Source organism: Pleurodeles waltl, chromosome 5, assembly GCF_031143425.1.
Source record: "Pleurodeles waltl isolate 20211129_DDA chromosome 5, aPleWal1.hap1.20221129, whole genome shotgun sequence".
NCBI lineage: Eukaryota > Metazoa > Chordata > Amphibia > Caudata > Salamandridae > Pleurodeles > Pleurodeles waltl.
Genome location: NC_090444.1, coordinates 1716673487 through 1716693756, shown reverse-complemented (window position 1 = coordinate 1716693756; position 20270 = coordinate 1716673487). Strand labels below are relative to the sequence as shown.

General features: G+C 42.6%; 1 protein-coding gene across 5 annotated transcripts in view; it reads right to left on the bottom strand.

Moving 5' to 3' along the window:
* The window catches only part of LOC138296696 (adhesion G protein-coupled receptor F5-like), a 1100568-nt gene that overhangs the window by 150000 nt on the left and 930298 nt on the right, over positions 1–20270 (bottom strand). For all 5 annotated transcript variants that reach the window (XM_069236068.1, XM_069236070.1, XM_069236069.1 and 2 more), the window contains one exon: positions 17573–18970. In XM_069236068.1, coding sequence (XP_069092169.1) covers positions 17573–18970 — 1398 coding nt within the window. The remainder of the gene's footprint in view (positions 1–17572; positions 18971–20270) is intronic.

The window sequence follows — 20270 nt, the reverse complement described above, 5'->3', positions numbered from 1 at the left end:
ACAACAACCTCTTCCTGGTGAGCTGCTCCCTCAATGGGCCCGATGGCAAGCAAGACGTAATACTGGGTCAATGCAGTTGGTGCCTATAGATGACCAGTATGTTTCCTCTACCCCAAGGGAGATGCTGCTTGACTGTTGAAGATAAGAACAGTCCTCCAAAGAGTTTAGGAAGTCCATTCAGCTTCTGACAAGTCAGTCTTTGTGATTGTCATGGTGCAAGCAGCCAGGCAAGGTTTGGCACTAATTCGGTGCAGGATGGATGTTCTCACAACTTCGGCTCTTCTTTGTTCTTCCTTCGGTTCCCAGTAGATAAATCTGAATCCTGATGTCAGGAATTTAGGGGTATCTTAGGGGAGTGTGGAGTAGCAGTCAGTAGGCTATTTACCCCTGACATGACTACACCCCCTATATGACCACTTCAAAATGGTGAAACCATTACTTGGCTCTAACCTTTTGGTGGCCCACCGTAGAGATGTGCCTATCCTGAAAATGTGACAGGTCTTCTGACTAACTCATTTTTCACCTGCTCTGGTAACAAATAGGCCTCAGGGAAGGGAGTGTCGTTCCCCAGGTCTGAGAGGAAACCATTGTTGCATATCTAAGGCGGCAGAGGCTTTGAAGCCTCTGGCCTTGACATGCTAATTCACTAGCAATCCTACTGAAGGAGGTGTGGACACCTTCTTCTGTAGAAGGGGAGAGAGCGTAGCTTATATAATCTATATTAACATGAAATGTTTATGAACTAATGTACAATAATGCCGTATAGAAACTGTATTTATATGTTTTGCTGAAAACGTGCACTTGAATTGTGCCCACGGGGAGTGGCCGCCAATGTATACGGGGACTAATGAAAATGACTGATGTTGATGAAATATTGTATTAAATAATGGTTTTATACTAATTATTAATTATTATGTTATTAAAGTTTTGCTAATAAATCTTTTAGGCCTTAGTTAGCATGAGTCGAGGCCTAACTGCCTGGCTCTCATATTAAATGTGTTTTTCTAACGTGCAGTGTGCTGACTTCCTAAAGGACATGAACTCTTGTTTTTTTTTCCAAACTAGAAGCTGAATGTAACTATAGTAGATCCGTTCTCATGAAATTCATATTGCTTGTAGAAATGTACTAGCTAAATGCAACAGTGTAGATTAGTATATTGTACAAGGTCGCCCAAACCAGTACAGACAATGGAGCAACTGACCGAAGATGCACGAAGAATTTCAAAAGGATGAAATCATAGTGGACATTCTACCTCTGAAGACGTCAATCATATGGACCAATAAAATGCCTGAGAACTGATCCGGGGTGAAAGCTTTAATGACATAATGGGCCTGATTCTAACTTTGGAGGACGGTGTTAAACCGTCCCAAAAGTGGCGGATATACCACCTACCGTATTACGAGTTCCATAGGATATAATGGACTCGTAATACGGTAGGTGGTATATCCGCCACTTTTGGGACGGTTTAACACCGTCCTCCAAAGTTAGAATCAGGCCCAATGTGTTTTTAATTGGCTAAAGATAGTGGGGTGCAACTCTTGTCCAACCAGATTTTAGGGGAATGTACAACGAAAAGGGGATAAAAACCCCTATCACAGGGAAGTGAATTAGAATTAGGGAGTAGGAGACTAGGAAAGGGGGGAGATGCTGATGCTATGTTTTATGATCCAGAAACTTTGTCACTTTTATTAGTGACTGGCTGATTTATTTAGAACCATCCTTGCCCTTAGAGTGCGCATTTACACTTTACCTCCCTAAGAGGGAAGTGCCCCTTTCTTACCTGAGCTGAGTTCCTGACTGATGGTGAATCAACTGATGTCCTTAAGACGAAGACCGAACTTGAGTGCTGACCCAAACCTTGGAGGGTAACTATATGACAATGAAATTGTGATTGTCTGTTTGCTTTTTCTTTCTAGGTACCAACTGCTTTTCTTTTGACAGAGACCATAGCTAGATGTTTTTCAAATGTGTGTTACTAAAATTGTTTTGCATGAAGCCGAACATGCCAATGCTAATTAGAGGTTAGTTGAGAGGGGTTCACTAATACTGACGCGAATAGACAAATGACTGAAACAATGCTTTGTTGACGATACTCTGCTAAGGATAGCCTATATTCACACTTTGCTATGTTCTAATGTTTGTGATCCTTGCTTTGATGAAATCTCATCAGAGTTGCCATATTGTGACTATGTTATTGTGCTTATTGGTTTTGAGGTTAATATACTTGCTAGTAGTATTGTAACAAAATAGGGAATAAATATCACCAACATTCATACTAAATTAGGGCCAGATGTAGCAAAGGTTTTTCCCCATTCTGTGTCTATGGGAAAAAGTGTTTTTACATATGGCCCCTAGTGTGGTTATTCATGACTGCAAGGTCATGGTGGTGTCTTAAGCTGATTAATGTCTCTAACTAAAGTGAAATGCATTGTTGTAATAAATATTGAGGATATTATTGACGTATTGATTGACATGTTGATTAGTTATCTCGTCCTAAGGTGTCTCTCAACTGGGTCAACAGATTCATTGGCCTAAAACGAGTCCCAATGTGTAATAATTTAGTATAAAGGGACGCGTTATCAGTTCTGGTAGCAGAGTGACGGTTTGGCCCTTTGGGGCCCTAGGAGGGAGAATTACTATTTAGACTGTTTTTCTGAGATAATGCAAATTGGAGGTATGATGTGTTTCTAAATTCCCCATGACTTTCCCGGGATCTCGGAGCCTGCCTAAGTGAGTTGGGAATGTTCTCAGCACTTTAGCATGTGTGGTGTAGAATCTGCGCTTGCTCAGCTTCTGCATATTGCAGGTGTTTTGTGAAGTCTGTGTGGTTTAGGCCAGGTAATGTTGTTTTAGTAGGAGTGGGCGTACTCCACAGTATGAGATTAGGGAAGTCGGCGTACTTCATATGAGTGTGGCGCTTTGTGCTAAAAAAAATTATCCACGTGGTTGGTTGGTAATGTACGGACCCGTCGCAGTCTAAGACTCCAGAGTATATTGACAATTGTAGGAGACACTTGGGTTTATGTTGTAATTTGTACGGTTTAATAGGTCAATCGGGCGTGGTTGACAAGTCAAGTTTGAGTCAAGTGTATGAGCAAAAACCTTCAATGGAGATTTGGCAAGTTCTATAGTGCACTAGCACAAACCATTGACAAGTCGAGAGTAGGATCTGCGGGCCGAATTCTTCTTGCGGGTGCAGGAGCTGAGAAGGAGAGAGTAGCGGCCGAGGATTCAAGTGAAATCTCTGTAAAGTTCTGAAGCGATTGTGTTACCCTTCCTGTAGTAAACCATTAAATTTGAGTTATTGTTGTTGTTAAAGGTGCTCGCAAAAATATTGCATTAGTTTGGTGTGAATCCAGTGTGAGGAAGACAAGCCGCAAGGCTTTGTCAGCTGCAGTGTGTGAGTGTGACGTCAGTGGTATCGCGCTGGGATAGGTCAGTTACCGAGAGGGGTCGCGCACGGATTGGCAGCCGTCCATGAGAGGTAAAAGGGTGAAAAAGGTGGGTGAAGAGTGTTCTGGGAATTAAAGTCACTTCCTGATTAGTTTAAAACAAAAACAAAAGACGCAAAGATGAATGTTTTCAATGCTTTAAGAAGCGCTCTGAAAGGAGACGCGTACATTATGGCGCATGAGGGGGAGCCTACATCACCTGAGGGTACTCCAGATTATATAGTAATGGAGGAAAAGGGAGTCGTGCCTTGTCTTTGGATGAAGCAGTGGCGCAAATTAACAGAAAAGGAGGGATGTTTGGCATTTCCGGAGCACGGAACGTTTAATACGAGAATTTTAGAGAATTTGAGGTGGATGTTAAGTGTGCAGAAACCACCCCAAGGCCAGCCCAGTATGAGGCATTAGCAGTCTGGGATCTAATGGCCATACGACAAAGACAGCAGAAATTTGAGAGGAGAATAAAGAGGGCAGAGAAGACTTTAGCGGAGGCTAGGTGGGACAATGAGAGCAAAATGTGGAGAAGGGGAATAGTTGACGGACTCAAACTGTTTCCAGCATTAACACAAGAAGATGAGACACAGGGAAAGAAAGCTACTTGTAAGACAGATAAGGGCCCTAGCAAGCCAAAAGAGACTAAGAGGTCTTGGATAAAGGAAGACGACTCAAACGATGAAGAGTTTCTTAACCAGTTGTTGCATGATCGCCCGCCACCTTATGCAATAGATGACAATGCCCTGAGCACTAGTGAAGGGTCCTGTGAACCAGACGCATGGTAAGGAAGTTACAAATACAGTGCAGACTGGTGATACGGGGTTGATACAGAATGGTGTTAGTGTACCCACTGCACCAGACATGCAGATACAGTTGCAACCTCCGCCACAGATACCGAGGATTTATACAGACGTCCCAGTACTAGAGACTACTACGAGTCTGATGGTGCCACCTGATCCGATATATACAAAATCGAGGTTAGTGCAGATTGACCCAACTCTGCAATTGCTGCCCCAGCCACAGCAACAGCTGATTCCGGGTTATAGTCCAATGGCAGGACCTCCGTTAGTACCTGCACCAGCCACAATGAGTCAAGCTTTGGGAGTTACTGCTCCACGGAGTTTGGGACCAGGTCAGACACCAGCTGCCATATCATTACCAATTACTGTTGGTCCGCCAGTACCGCTGTATGCACAAGGTAAGCCTGGCACATGCGATCAGGGAGTGAGGACCCAAGAAATAACAAGAGGAGGGTTCACAGGAACTCCCCAGCCCATTTTACCAAGAGAACAAGCAGCAGAAGGACTCAGATCTTTGTTAGACCTCAGTCCGATTGGAGCTCCTCTAGAGGCAATGAGACAAGCAGGGTTGACTGTGCTAGCCCCACAGACAATGAGTGCGGAGACACAACAGTCACCATTGATGCAGTCAGGAAACATTTTGTTGCAAGGCTTTTCCGTGCAACAGTTAAATGAGTGGTTAGGAAAGACCAGTGCATCACAAGCTACTACAGTGACCGCAGAGAGGTCAGACAGGGATGAATATCTGAACTTTGCAAGATTGAGTGTGGAAGCTGCCGAACTAGTAGGAGGGACAATGGGAGTAAACCGATTAGAGTCATACACAGAAGCAGAATTGAGGTATCTGTGCCCAGAAATCACAAAAGAAGTGGGCAAGGTGCACCAGAGGTTGGCGAACCTGGCGGATAAGTACAACATTGATATTGAGAATACTAGACATTTGAAAAGAAGCTATAGATTAGACTTCGATTCTAAAGATTTTGATCACATGAGGTCTGCCGGAATGAAAGCGCATCTTAAAGAAATACTGCCAAGTGTGTGCAAATCTGGGGATCATTAGAAAAATGGGAAGGCAGATGGTCAAAGAAAAGATTTAAGGAGAAAAGTGACAGTCCGGAATCAAGTCAGGCTAAAGCTTCACCGGACACGGGGACAGTAAAGATGTTAGCAATGAGAGAAACAGCTGGAGGGGTTCTAGTCCATGTACCGTGGTCTAGGGGAGACATTCTGTCATTTACAAATGATTATCCCAGGTTAAGGGAGAAACCGATAGATTGGTACCAGCAGACAGACAGGTTTGTGAAGCTCGCGAAGTGTCTCTGGGAAGACTTGAATACCTTGTTTGAAATCATTGTTCCACCTGACTTATGGCTGGAGTGCAAGAGAGGTGTGGACTGGCCGACCCAGGAACCAGCAAGGGATAAGGTTACTGGAGCACCATCTGAGGAGGTGATGAAGTACTATCATAAAGTGATTGAGTTTTTGAAGCAGAAAGTGTCGCCGAAAGTGACTGATTGGCAAAAATAGGCCGGACCTCATAAGAGGCCAAAGAGTCAATCCATGCTTATTATGAGAGGCTGTTGAAAGCGTTCAAGCATTATAGTGGAACTGAGACTATTGAACCGAAAGACATGAACCATCTTGTGTTCAGATTTGTTGAAGGACTGAGACCGGAGGTTAGCCAGATGATTAAGAATCATTTGATCTGTTGGCAGGCAAAGCCGATTGAGGAGGTGTTACAGTATGCAAAATACTGCAGTGATGAGATTGAGTTGAAGCAGAGAAAATTGAAGGAGAAAGTGATGGTAATGCAGATTAAGGCAGCGCAGGCAGGTATGCAGGGGAATGGAATCCAACAGATGGTACAGCAGCAACCGCAAGGGAATAGCATGTTTCAGGCACAGCCGAGAGGCCGAGGTCGGGATTTTGTGAATCGCGGTCCAGATTTAAATACTGTTGTGGTTCAAAACGATGCGCAGGGGATAAAAAAGATGTCACCATGTCACGCGTGAGGGGCGTGGGGCATTGGAAGCGGGAATGCCCAAATATGGTGCATGATGGTGTCGTTCAACAAAGCACTGATGTCGGTACATTTCAAAAGATGAGGGGGTCCAAAATTGAGAGGTCAAAATCAGAACTTCCAGAATAACATGGTTAAAATGCAGGGGTTACAGCCCATGCAGCAAATACAAATGCTGTGTGTTCAACCAGCACAAATGCAGCAGGTACAACAGCAGGTTCCCATGGTACCTAGACAGCAAATGCAATTACCATTAGTTCCAATGGGACAGCAACAGGTGATGCTTCCTCAGCAGGTCACAGGCCAAATGATGAGTCAAAATAACACAGTTCAGCAGTTCCCATTGCGTGGTGAGGATGGAATAAACGATGAATGGTCGGATGATAGTTCAGACAGTGAGGAGTGCAGGCTTGCAGCATCCCTAGAAGTAGATCAGAGGGGACCCTATATAGAGGGGAAGGTGATGGGACCTAAGGTTTGATTCTTGGTTGACACAGGAGCCACACGCTCTACAGTTAGAAGTGCAGAAGTCCTGAAATTGCCACTTTCAGGGCGTACCATAAGAGTAGTAGGAATAGCAAATCAGTATTTGACAAATCCGATTACAGACCCAGTCCAGGTTGAGATTGGAAACTTTCAGGGACTGCATACGTTTGGAGTCTGTGATTCTAGTCCTGTGTCCCTACTGGGAAGAGACTTACTGTGCAAGATAAAATGTTTGATTACCTGTTCTAATGAAGGGATTGAGGTGCAGACAAACAGTGATGATGAGAGGGATGATGGGCAGTTTTCAGAATTAGAGTCAGAGACTGCAAATGAAGAATACCGTCTAATAACCCTATTCCCGATGCTTACAGTGTCTGACTTGCCAGCTGAGTTGCAGGGAACAGTGACAGAGAAAGTGTGTGACCTGACAGGAAAGGAAGTGGGACTGATAAAAGGAGTGGGACCGGTTAAATTACAGGTAAAGCCGAATGCAGTGTTTCCCCAGGTGCCGCAGTACCACATGGCACAAGATGTTCTCATTCAGGTGTCGCAGATAATTGCGGACTTTGTAAAACAAGGAGTTCTGAAAGAAGTGATGAGCATCCTATGTAATTCTCCAATAATGGGTTTGAAAATGCCTTGTGGGAAGGTTCCAATTGTGCAGGATTTGAGGAAAATAAACGATATTGTGGTAAAATGTTGCCCCATAGTGCCAAATCCAGCGGTAATCATGTTTCAGGTTCTGTGTGATGCAGAGTGGTTCACAGTTGTGGACCTGTCACAAGCGTTCTTTTCGGTGCCTCTTCATGAGGACAACCAATTTCTCTTCAGTTTCAAATTCCTGGACAAGGTGTAAAGTTGGTGCAGAATTCCTCAGGGGTTTTCTGAGTCACCATCCATCTTCAATCAGATATTGAAGAAGGACTTAGAGTTGTTAGAACTGCCTTTCAGTTCGACTCTGGTACAGTACATTGATGACTTGCTGATTGCGTCCAGACGAAATATGACTGTAGGTATGACACAATTGCCTTACTGAATCATTTGGGAAAAAAACTGACATAAAGTGTCCCCAAAGAAACTGCAGTACTGTCAGAAAGAGGTGAAGTACTTAGGGCACTTGATTGAGAAAGGGTCCAGGAGAATATCAAAAGAAATGGTGACAGCCATACTGCAGATGAATCCTCCGCCAACAAAGAGAGATGTCAGGATGTTTTGGGGAATGGTGGGCTACTGTCATCAGTGCATTCCCAACATTTTGATCATCTCTAAGCCACTTATAAAACTGACAGGCAAGGAAGTAAGGTTGACCCGAATACCATATTCTTGTCAGAGGAAGAGCTTGAGGCATTCATGGAATTGAGAGAGTGCATGTGCAGGGCGCCAGCTTTAGGTATGCCTGATTGCACGAAGCCTTTCCTACTGTTTTGTCATGAACGTGATGCTTGTTCTTTGTCTGTCTTAACACAGGTCCATGGAGGTGCAAACCGCCATGTAGCATATTTTTCAGCTACTTTGGACCCAGTCGCAGCAGCCTTACCGGGTTGTTTGCGCGCAGTTGCAGCAGTTGGTCAGAGCCTCACACAGTGTGAAGGCAGAGTAATGGGACATCCCCTAACAATAATGGTTCCACATTCAGTTGATATTCTGTTAACCCGAACTAAGACTCAGCATATGACAAATGCTAGGCTAACGAGATATGAGACCGTTATACTGGGGTCTCTAAATGTTTCCTTGAAGAGGTGTACTGTATTGAACCTGGCAACTCTACTTCCTGTTGAAAATGCTGAGATTAGTAAAACAGAGGAAGTGGAACATGACTGTCTTGAGGTTACAGAACTATGCACCAAACCTAGACCTAACATCAAAGATACACAGTTAGAAGAAAATGACTACATTATGTTTGTTGATGGATCATGTTTGAGAGACTCAGTCGGAATACTGAGAGCTGGGTATGCCGTGTGTACAATCACCGGTATTTTAGAAGCTTCCTGGCTCGAAAGAGTGTACTCTGCACATGTGGCTGAATTAATTGCCCTTACTAAGGCATGTCACGCAGCTGAAAACCTGAAAGTCACTATCTATACTGACAGCAGATATGGATTTGGAATTGTACATGATTTTGGTCAATTATGGTCACAGAGGGCTTTCATGACCTCTTCTGGCTCACCAGTGAAAAATGGCGAACAGATTAAGGATTTGCTGCATGCAATTCAGTTACCTCTTGAAATTGCTGTGGTGAAATGCAATGCTCATGCTAAGTCACAAGACTTTGTGTCAATGGGAAATGGCTATGCAGATCACGTTGCAAGGTTTTGCGCATTGAACTGTATATCATTCAAGGATCAGTGGGAATTGTTAACGCAAACTGAAAATGAAACATGTTTGAACTTAGCATTAAGAGTGGTTGATACATTAGATGAGCTAATATCACTGCAGAGCCATGCTAGCAGAGAAGAAAAACGCTCCTGGCAGAGAATGCAATGTGTACAGAGAGCTGACGACTTGTGGGTCTCAGAGGAGGGAAAGCTGGTTTTGCCAAACAGTTTGTTGTCCCAGTTTGCAAGGCTTTACCATGGGCAGGCACATCTTGGGAGAGACGCAATTATCAGGTTATTCAAAATTGATTGGTTCAACCCGAAATTCAGACAAGCTGCAGAGGTTACCTGTCACAGGTGCATCATCTGTCACCAGATGAATGCAGGAAAAGGGACTGTGGTGACTTTGAGCCACATAGGGAGAGCTGGAGGTCCGTTTAGCAAGATGCAAATGGATTTCATTGAGATGCCTGTATGTGGAGGCTTGAGGTACGTGTTGGTGATTGTGTGTGTTTTCAGTCACTGGATTGAAGAATACCCTACACGTAGAAATGACAGTCTCACAGTAGCAAAGCTATTCCTTAGAGAGTTAATACCACGGTTCGGATTCCCGGTCTCTTTAGAATCAGATAGGGGCAGACACTTCGACAATGAGGTGATAAAGCTCTTGTGTGCTGCATTAGACATTGAACAGAAGCTGCATTGTAGCTACCGCCTCGAAGCTTCAGGACTAGTGGAACAGATGAATGGTACCTTGAAGTCGAGAATGGCAAAAATGTGCGCAGCTACCAATATGAAATGGCCAGATGCATTGCCCTTAGTGCTGATGTCAATGAGAAACACACCTGATAAGAAGACAGGACTATCCCCCCATGAGATTCTCATGGGCAGAGCTATGAGGATGCCCGCAGTACCTGCAAATGCTCTTGTGAATATCACGGATGACATGGTGTTGGACTACTGCAAGGGTCTGGCTGATGTGGTCTGCTCTTTTTCCCACCAGGTGGAGGCTAACACGTCGCCACCAATCAGTGATCCAGGTCACACCTTGAAAGCCGGTGACTGGGTGGTTGTCAAGAAACATGTGAGGAAGTCGTGTTTGGAGCCGCGTTGGAAGGGGCCATATCAAGTAATACTGATGACAACTACTGCTTTGAAATGTGCAGGAGTTCCAAACTGGATACATGCCAGTCACGCAACGAAGGTGACGTGTCCAACTGATGAGGAGCTTGAAGTGTCCGAAACAACAACTCCAGAGAAGGAAGTCCCAGGGCCGGAGAAAATTCAAAGGGGAACTGAGACTGCAGGAGAGCCCACTGAGGATGGCCTAGTCCCTCAAATAGTAAATGAGTTCGAGAGAGGTGACAGTGAGCCCATCTCAGTAGAGGCAGCAGGAGAACCACGACAAGGAGAGGTTCTTCCAGAAGTAGACGGATACGGATTAGAACATGAACCCGTTACAGACCCTGAAGACGAGGGGGAAAGAGCAGAGGGAGGTCAAAGCACACCGATTCCTCCTGAGCCACTTGCAGGTCCGTCAAGAGAAAATACCATAGCACAAGAGGAGGGTGCTGTTCTGCGTCCTGAAAGGCCAAGCAGGAAGAACACACATAAAGGTGATAACTGGCCCAAGAAACAAGCTGCAAGAGAGAAAGTCGTCCCTTGTGACACAATAGAGGAAGAAATTGATACAACTAGAAAAGAGGATCTCAGTGAAGGAGAGCAACAAAGCGAGTGTAGACTGAAAAGAAAGAGAGTCGCAAATAGAAGGTACGCAGGTCCTGAATGGGCATATGCAACGACATCTGAATGGCAGCAAGAATTCTTAGCGTTCTGTTTTGATCGAGAGGTACCAGGCCAATACTATGGTACCTGAATTCAAACAGAGAAAAGACTGTGTTAAAATTGAAATTTAAATTGAAAGCTGAAAAGCTGAGAAAAGAGACTGATAAACTACTGGATGTGACATTTAAAACCTGATTTGACTTTGAAAAACCGATTATGAAAAGCTGCTAACCCGATTTGACAAAAGGGGTCCTGGGGTGAGTGAAACACTGTAAATACATGCAGAGAGAAAAAGACTACATTAAGAAAAGAAAAAAAGAGAGCTTTAAAATCGTCCTCAAGTTGATTGTTTGTTTTGAGTTATTCAGCTATCTGATTCTTTACAGATTATGGCTTACACTAGAGGTAGTAGCAAAAGGGGTAAAGTGTGTGGTTGGTTAAGTGTTATCTTAGGTATTGTGTGTGCAATAATAATTGTAGGTGTGCTTGTGGGAATGCCATGGTTGGATAAGAAGGTGACTAACAATGCTTCAAAACCTGAGACTGCTACACTAACACCGTGGGAAAAGTTTGAGCATAAAGGATACAAAATATTTGTATGAGGGAATTAATCCAAAGGGGGAACTTTCTACTAATGTCTTCTATCGCTTACTAAATGAGTATGTTGATACTATGGTTGCAAGAAACTATTATGTGTGAACAAAGATTCCTTCATCAGTACAAGAGGGGGTCACCTATCATAGTTTGCCTCTAACCTACGGGATAAGCTGTAGTTTGCTACTAACAAGATTTTATGACCAGGAACATGTGCAATACTTTTATTCAAATTTAGATGTAGTATTTTCCTTTGTGCTTGTGATTGAGTTTCTAAACAAGTTAGCTAAAGAGCATAGTATAAAGTTAGTTAGAGGTTTCTTTGAGCCGACACTAACATTCGGGACAGCTTATGCGCACCGCAACAATCTGACCTGCTTATTAACGCCTGTAGAGAAAAGCTTTTTAGATCATACTGATGATAGATGCAAAGCACTGAAAGAAAGGTTAAAAAAGGGATTAGAAAAACGTACATACGCAAATGATTATGCTTATACCGCAATAAAGACGCAGGGCAAATTAGCTATAGATGCATTACATGTAGGTAGTCTTTGTATATATAGGCCAAAATCCGAACACAACACTTTATTTGTGGGAACGAGTGAATGCAGGCATGTGTTTTTGTTTCAGAGTAAATGGACATTTATGTTTAATGGACAGGATCCAGCGATCCCTGGGATCTATTATATATGTGGGCTTAATGCTTATTACCATCTCCCTAAGGGATGGTATGGGACATGTTATTTGGGGATGGTTTTCCCAAAGATTTACCAGATTGATGACTTAAAGCAAATACCTAAAATGTCTGAATTACAACATGCTAGACAAAAGAGTGAGACAGTGGCTGCTGTCGTTTGTGACATATTTGGAGCCATAATTCCTTCAGTAGGGGTTATTTTAAACTCCATAAAGATTCGAAAGTTGTCTACTATTGTGGATAACATGTTGACAAACTTCACAGGGGCTATACTGCTGATGGATACTGAACTTGCTGTGGAAAGAGCTATGACTCTTCAAAACCGGCTTGCTTTAGACATTCTTTTAGCAAAGAGACGCGGAGTCTGTAAGATGCTTAACGAGCGCCATCGCTGCACATTCATTCCTGATAATAGTAAAAAGATTAGAACTATGCTTACTAACCTAACAAGAGATAGTGCAGATTAGAAGGAGGTGAAGGAACCTGGAGTTTGAGAGAAAGTTGGGAGAGGAATTGCCAGAGTAGGGAGTTGGTTTAGTAATATTGGGAACGGGGTTCTTGCAAAAATATTAGGAGGTCTATTAATTGTCCTGATCTGTTTATTGAGTTTATGGGGAGCAAGCAAAATTAATGAAAGAATTAAAAGAAATTTGACAAAACGAAGTAAAAGAAATGAAGAAAATGAAAGGGAGAAAATGTTTAATGAAATTTGGGAAAGTTCACACAAAGGTCAAGATGTTGAAATGTGCATTATGCGCAAAGTGAAAAATTGAAAGTGAAAGGTTGAAAGGGAAAGGTTTGTGTGATGCCAAAGGTCATCAGAGGAGGGACTGAGAGAGCTTAGCTTATATAATCTATATTAACATGAAATGTTTATGAACTAATGTACAATAATGCCGCATAGAAACTGTATTAATATGTTTTGCTGAAAACGTGCACTTGAATTGTGCCCACGGGGAGTGGCCGTCAATGTATACGTGGACTAATGAAAATTACTATTGTTGATGAAATATTGTATTAAAGAATGGTTTTATACTAATTATTAAAGATTATGTTATTAAAGTTTTGCTAATAAATCTTTTAGGCCTTAGTTAGGATGAGTTGAGGCCTAACTGCCTGGCTCTCATATTAAATGTATTTTTCGAACGTGCAGTGTGCTGACTTGCTAAAGGACATGAACTCTTGTTTTTTTTCCAAATTAGAAGCTGAATGTAACCATAGTAGTTCCATTCTCATGAAATTCATATTGCTTGTAGAAATGAACTAGCTAAATGCAACAGTGTAGATTAGTATATTGCACAAGGTCTCCCAAACCGGTACAGACAATGGAGCTACTGACCGAAGATGCGTGAAGAATTACAAAAGGATGAAATCATACCGGACATTCTACCTCTGAAGACGTCAATCATATGGACCAATAAAATGCCTGAGAACTGATGCGGGTGAAAGATTTAATGACATAATGTGTTTTTAATTGGCTAAAGATAGTGGGGTGCAACTCTTGTCCAACCAGATTTTAGGGGAATGTACAACGAAAAGGGGATAAAAACCACTGTCACCAGGAAGTGAATTAGAATTATGGAGTAGGAGACTAGGAAAGGGGGGAGATGCTGATGCTATGTTTTATGATCCAGAAACTTTGTCACTTTCATTAGTGACTGGCTGATTTATTTAGAACCATCCTTGCCCTTAGATTGCCCATTTACACTTTACCTCCTTATGAGGGAAGTGCCCCTTTCTTACCTGAGCTGAGTTCCTGACTGATGGCGCATCAACTGATTTCCTGAAGACGAAGACCGAATTTGAGTGCTGACCCAAACCTTGAAGGGTAACTATATGACAATGAAATTGTGATTGTCTGTTTGCTTTTCCTTTCTAGGTACCGGCTGCTTTTCTTTTGACAGAGACCATAGCAAGATGTTTTCCAAATTTGTGTTACTAAAATTGTTTTGCATGAAGCCCAACATGCCAATGCTAATTAGAGGTTAGTTGAGAGGGGTTCACTAATACTGACGCGAATAGACAAATGACTGAAACAATGCTTTGTTGACGATACTCTGCTAAGGATATCCTATGTTCACACTTTGCTATGTTCTAATGTTTGTGATCCTTGCTTTGATGAAATCTTATCAGAGTTGCCATATTGTGACTATGTTATTGTGCTTACTGGTTTTGAGGTTAATATACTTGCTAGTAGTATTGTAACAAAATAGGGAATAAATATCACCAAAATTCACACTAAACTAGTGTGGTTATTCATGACTGCAAGGTCATGGTGGTGTCTTGAGCTGATTCATGTCTCTAACTAAAGTGAAATGCATTGTTGTAATAAATATTGATTATATTATTGACTTATTGATTGACATGTTGATTAGTTATCTCGTCCTAAGGTGTCTCTCAACTGGGTCAAAAGATTCATTGGCCTAAAACGAGTCCCAATGTGTAATAATTTAGTATAAAGGGACGCGTTATCAATAGCATTGTTTCTGGCCTCTGAGAGTGCGGGCTCTCACCTACAGGGGGCCAGAAACTCATCCGTGGTGGCAGGCCGGATGATACCAGTCAGTACGTGCATTAGAGGACTAGTAGGTTTTTAGGGGGCACCACTACGTTGCCCTATAGGTGTATGTCATAATCCATCAACTACTGGCATCAGTACAGATTTATTAAGCCGAGGTGGTTGATGCCAAACACGACTGGTTTCAGTGCGGCCATTGTGTAGCTAGGTAACTCGTAATGAGCAGTGCCCAGTACGTGACTGCCTGACCACTTAAAATTTCTAGGAATATACCTAGGGATCATAGGGGCCTATCTGCTAATGCAGATGGGCCCTCACATACAATATAATACACCCTGCCTTAGGGCTCTAAGCCTGCTGTAGGGGTGACTTACATATAGTATATGCAGTGTGCCTTGGCAAGGCACACATGGAGTGCGCCGTGTCATGTTTTCAAAATGGTTTGCACCATTTTGCGCATCCCGCAGGGGCAGGCTGCATGCAGTTTTTGTGTGGGTCCCTTTGGGTGGCATAATACATGCTGTAGCCCTTAAACATCCTCTTTAGTACCCATGCCTAAGGTACCAGAGGTACCATTTACTAGGGACTTACAGGGCTGCTAAAGCCCTTGCCAATTGTGTAACAATTAGACATTTACTTTGTTTTAAGGGAAAGTGCACTGGCACTGGGGGCCTGGTTGGCAGGGACCCAGCGCACTTTCAGTCAACAAGCATCAGTCCTACGGCAAAAAAAGTGGAGGTGACCATGTCAAAAGGGCACTTTGCTACACCCGGTAGTAGAAGCATGCTCAGACATACCAACTCATAATACCTAAGTACGTCTTAGTAGTGGAAAATCACAACTGAGCCTGTAGTAAGGCACATCTACTCAAGGATAACCCCTTGTGAATAAACACAACACTCTTAGAAAAGGCCCTGTGGATCAGGCTATCTATTTCTCAAAGAAAGAAGTGTACTTCTCATCTTGTGTGGAGAAACATTTGAACTAGTCCTTGGCGTGTATTTGAAGATGTTTTGTGTCTATTGCATGTGACTGTGTTCGATCTTCATTTAAGATTAAGAGTGGTTGATTAATCTTGATAAAAACACCAAGGATCTAACTTTTTGGGTTGTGTTTATAGAAATCGTATCCCCACTACTTCTATCAGTCTCAGAAAAATATTACATTTTCTTACTTTTTAATGTGAGAAGTCCGCAACCTTTAACCTTTTTGTTTTGCCAGACCATAAAATGAACCCTAAACAATCACAGGGTTACTAAATGCTAAAATCTAACCTGTTACTTAAAACGTTCAATATCCCTATGTCTAGGCCTCTTCCTAAACATATATCTTCCCATTTTCCTCTAACTAACCGTATATCTAACTCTAAAACTATTCCTTACCTAAGACCTAATATTCAACGTTTCCTTTAAATTAATTCTAGCATCCAACATGAGACATTACACTTACATTAACCCTAATCCTAACACTAATTCCTTCTCTGATACCACCATGAGATGTTTCACTCCAGTGCTCCTGTAGTCTTCATTTTTTCTACCGAGGAATTTTGGGTCTCTGTGATTTTTTATTTGCTTTTAAGAAATGTCACCATTATGGCTCTGGATGGGATTTACGCTCACTATGATACATTTTCTTGACAATTGAGTTTGCTATTTACTGTTGAATATGAATAGAAACTAATTGTGGTTCAATTAAAATATTCAGCGTTGATTTCTATACATCTGTATGCAATGTGGGTAGTGTTGTGACCCAGACTAATGTCATTGATACACCCCGAATTCAGTGTTCTGTGCTCCCTATTGTGGTAGAGTGTTGCAATAAATGCATTGTGACTTGCATAAAGACTAGTTTGCCATCACTAGAGGCAGTATGTTGTGTATCTAGGGTGTTGCTAGGCAGCCTCCAAAGTTCCTAGAGTTCTGTGCCCCAGAGTATGGTATGCATTGTGTGGCAAAATTAAGGGCATTCGGTTAATTCTAAAAACCTATGTGTTATTTTCGTTATGTCTCAACATACTTAGCTTGCTTCCAGTGTGTCAGAGTACTGTAGGCGCACTGAGGTATGTCCAGAACCATCATATTTTTGTGTTTTTGTTTGTTTTTTCTGTATGTCAGAATGCAGCTTCCGCTTGTTTCTCCGTTACAGCTGTGAATCTCGGCACAGTATTCCATGTGTTCGTGTTTGTCGTAGTGTTCTTTCTGCAGCCCTGTGTGCCCGGTAAGGCCTGCCCTCTGTTTGGTTCTATGTGTGTTTTGTAGGGTGTTGCATTTGCACTTGTGTGGAGGATGGGAGGTGACGTGCAGGCTACTATGCCACCTATAATTCTGTGGATCGCCCTACTCAGCATACAATTGAAGATGTAGTCTGTGTGCGTGATACTTTTAACAACTGTGTTAATTAGAGGTTGAATAGTTAATTAGCAAGACCACCCTTCTAAGGGTGCTGTGTAGACAGTGTACCGAAATGTAATCTAAAGCAGTGGTTCCCAGCCTGTGGTCTGGGGACTCCTGGTGGTCCGGGAAGCCTCCTCAGGGGGTCTGCGACAAGTTCGAAAATTAAATAATATTGACAGATTATGTACTAGGTCCCCAGCTTTCCGTAATTCTTGTGTGTGTGGGGGGGGTGCGGGGGGCAGATTCCAATAATGATTCAGTGGGGGTCCCCCGGTTCCAGTAACGAGAAAGTGGGGGTCCACAGAAGTCAAAAAGTTGGGAACCACTGACCTAAAGTATTACTGAAATAAAGCATTTTGTGTGTACCAGACCTAAAGCTTAAATCTGTGCACACTCAGCACAACACACACTTCATTAACCACGACAATCGCCCTACATATAAGCAAAGCATTTAAAAAAAACATTTTCTGATAGCACCAATAAAACTATTTACTGTTTGTGTAAATTCTCATGTACTGACCTGAAGAGAATTGAGGGCAGCGAATATTCCATGGATCACTTTATCTCCTGAGCTCATTGTTCCAATTCCAAATCCCCAGGTCAGTCCTAAAAGCGGAGTCAGGATAGCGACACTTTTAGCAATTTTTATTAGCGTGCTCTTTTCTTCCTTTTTTGGCTTATCCCCAACGGAAGGACGCAGGAGCTTCACCATGACCACGATGAGTATGATGAAGTTTGCACCAACAATGATTAAGGCCGGCACAACAAATGCAAGGAACGCCTTAGTGGATGTAAAGTTGAGCCAACAGGTCAGCTCTTCTCGATACAGGTTCCGGGGCTGAGTCACAGCTACGGTAATAACTGATATGATGAGGGGGCATCCGTAGCCCAGACAGAAAGAAATCGCCATCATGGTCGACTTGCTCATATCATGGAAAACGTAGACCATGCGATAAAAGAGAATGAGTCCCATAGTGAGCATCCAAAAGAATAACGAGAGGTAGAAAAACTGTGTAAAAAATGTAGCAGCGACGCAGGCGTCACCCGCGTTAGTAAACGTGTTATTTTTAGCTGCTTCCTCAAGGATATCTGACATCCTTGCACCAACGAGGAACCAAATATCTGCGATCAGAAGCGAAACAGCGATGTTCACTAAGCAGACATGGCGCATGTAGGAGGTTTTATTTTTGGTGACAGATTTCCAAACTAGAGCCTCAATTACTATACAAAGAAACAGACTTGCCAAGGATATGCCCACGCCGATGTAAGTGATGTAGTTTAGCATGTCCCTGTCACTCTTTGTAAACTTATTGCTCGATGACATCAAAATTGAGAATGATGTCAGGTGATCACAAGTACATGTAACAGCATTTCCTATGTCTATTTCCTTACACCCTGTGGTATCCCAGTCTACTGTCCCATTGTCTTGACTGACGTTCCAGAAGACGCACGAGGCATTCACCAGTGAGGTTTTGAGCTTTGGAAATGTCATCACAATTTTAAAATCATTTCCTGAAACGTTCTTACTTAGAACAGTTGACATAACCCAACTATTCACGTTGCTCCTATTTTTACCCTCAGGTAAAATATCCACCAAGGAGGCGTAGGCTATGGTGACAACAGTTGTATCAATCGTCAAAAACCCGGACGGTATTAGCACGTCTCCGGCTCTGGCTGCATCACTAAAGTTGAACGTCTTATTGTAAGTGCCATTTTCTGCAGTGATCTTTGTTCCTTTTATGGTTATATACTGAGATTCAGTTTCGATACTTATGGAATTATTGACGATTTCAAGTTTTTGTGCAAATGTCTCTGTTGCTCTCAACAACCTAGAGCTATTTGTGATTTTATCAGCTGGGCTTAGAGCTTTCCATGCAGTGCCGTTTTCCACAATAACGCTTACAATGTTGATAACATTCTAAAATAAAATAAGAAATAGAGAGTAAATCTTCAGTTTTTGAAAACCCACTAAACATTATCACTAGTCATAAAGGTAAGTTATACTTGTGAGTCATTTACACATGTAAAATAGAAAATATTGGAGTTAATGACTTAAAATAAAACTCTATAGGAAATAATGTTCCAGAACCCATTTCAGAGAGCCACTGGGAATGCAGGGACTACTGGGCCCAACTGTGGTGGTTGAGGCCTTTAAGTCCTGATAACCCAAGGCCCACCTACTATGGATCCAGAGCTGCTGGGCCAAGTACCACTTCTGCACTTAACTCTCAGTGGTAGCTGTGGTCTAGCAGTCAAAGGCTCCCTCGAGATGGGGAGGGGAGCCTGTAGATACAGGTGAGTGAACATGACTCATAACTCAAAGTGCCACCAGTACTATCCATAAATCAATGTCCTGTCAAATACTTACTTTTATAGAAAAAAATAAGTACTTTACTTCTACCTCTACACATTGAAAGGAATAATGAAACACACACAATCCCCTTGAGGTCACTGCTCCAGCAGTTGTAAGGCTGTCACACCCTCTTCCTTGTAAAATGGTTAGGGTTATTCCCCATTCACTGGTGGCTACATTCAGGGAATAATCACTAGTAGGCTGTACTTGAGTTCCCCTTTGACTCTTTAGCAATTAGCAAAAAGAACAGATGATGGACAGAATACTGAACAATGCAAACATTCACCCCCAGACCCAGCCAAATGCAAACCAGTCTTGACCATGCTCCTCATGGGAACAGTCTAGCCCAAACTGCCAGGCCAAGTCCTCCAAACACCCTGCAACTAGTTTTGGGATATCAGCCCTCATCGACCAGACTAGCTTGAATCCAGTGGCACAGTTAGCGTGGGACCCACGTCTGGGCATACCCACCCAATTTACGTCTTGGCAACAAGCAACAAGTCTTAACTTAGGAGGCAAGTGTGTAAAGCATTTAAAAATCACAAAACAGTAAATAAGTAAAACATAAAACACAATAGAAATTCAACACCAACTTATAAACATAGATTATACTTTTACCTTTAAAATAACACCAAAACGATTAAAATCGGATAAGGGGAACCAGAGATATGAATTTTTAAAGAATTACTGTTTTCTAGAGCATAGAAATGAAAAGCGCCAATCCGGTCTTCTGGTCGCACCTCGATCGGGCAAAGTTCAAGTTTAAGGCTGACCACGATGGAGCCCTGCTCGGCTATAGCAAGAGGGAGGCCTTGGTCAAAAGTTTACCTTTGGACTTAGTCATTTTCTTAAAGATTTTCTTCAG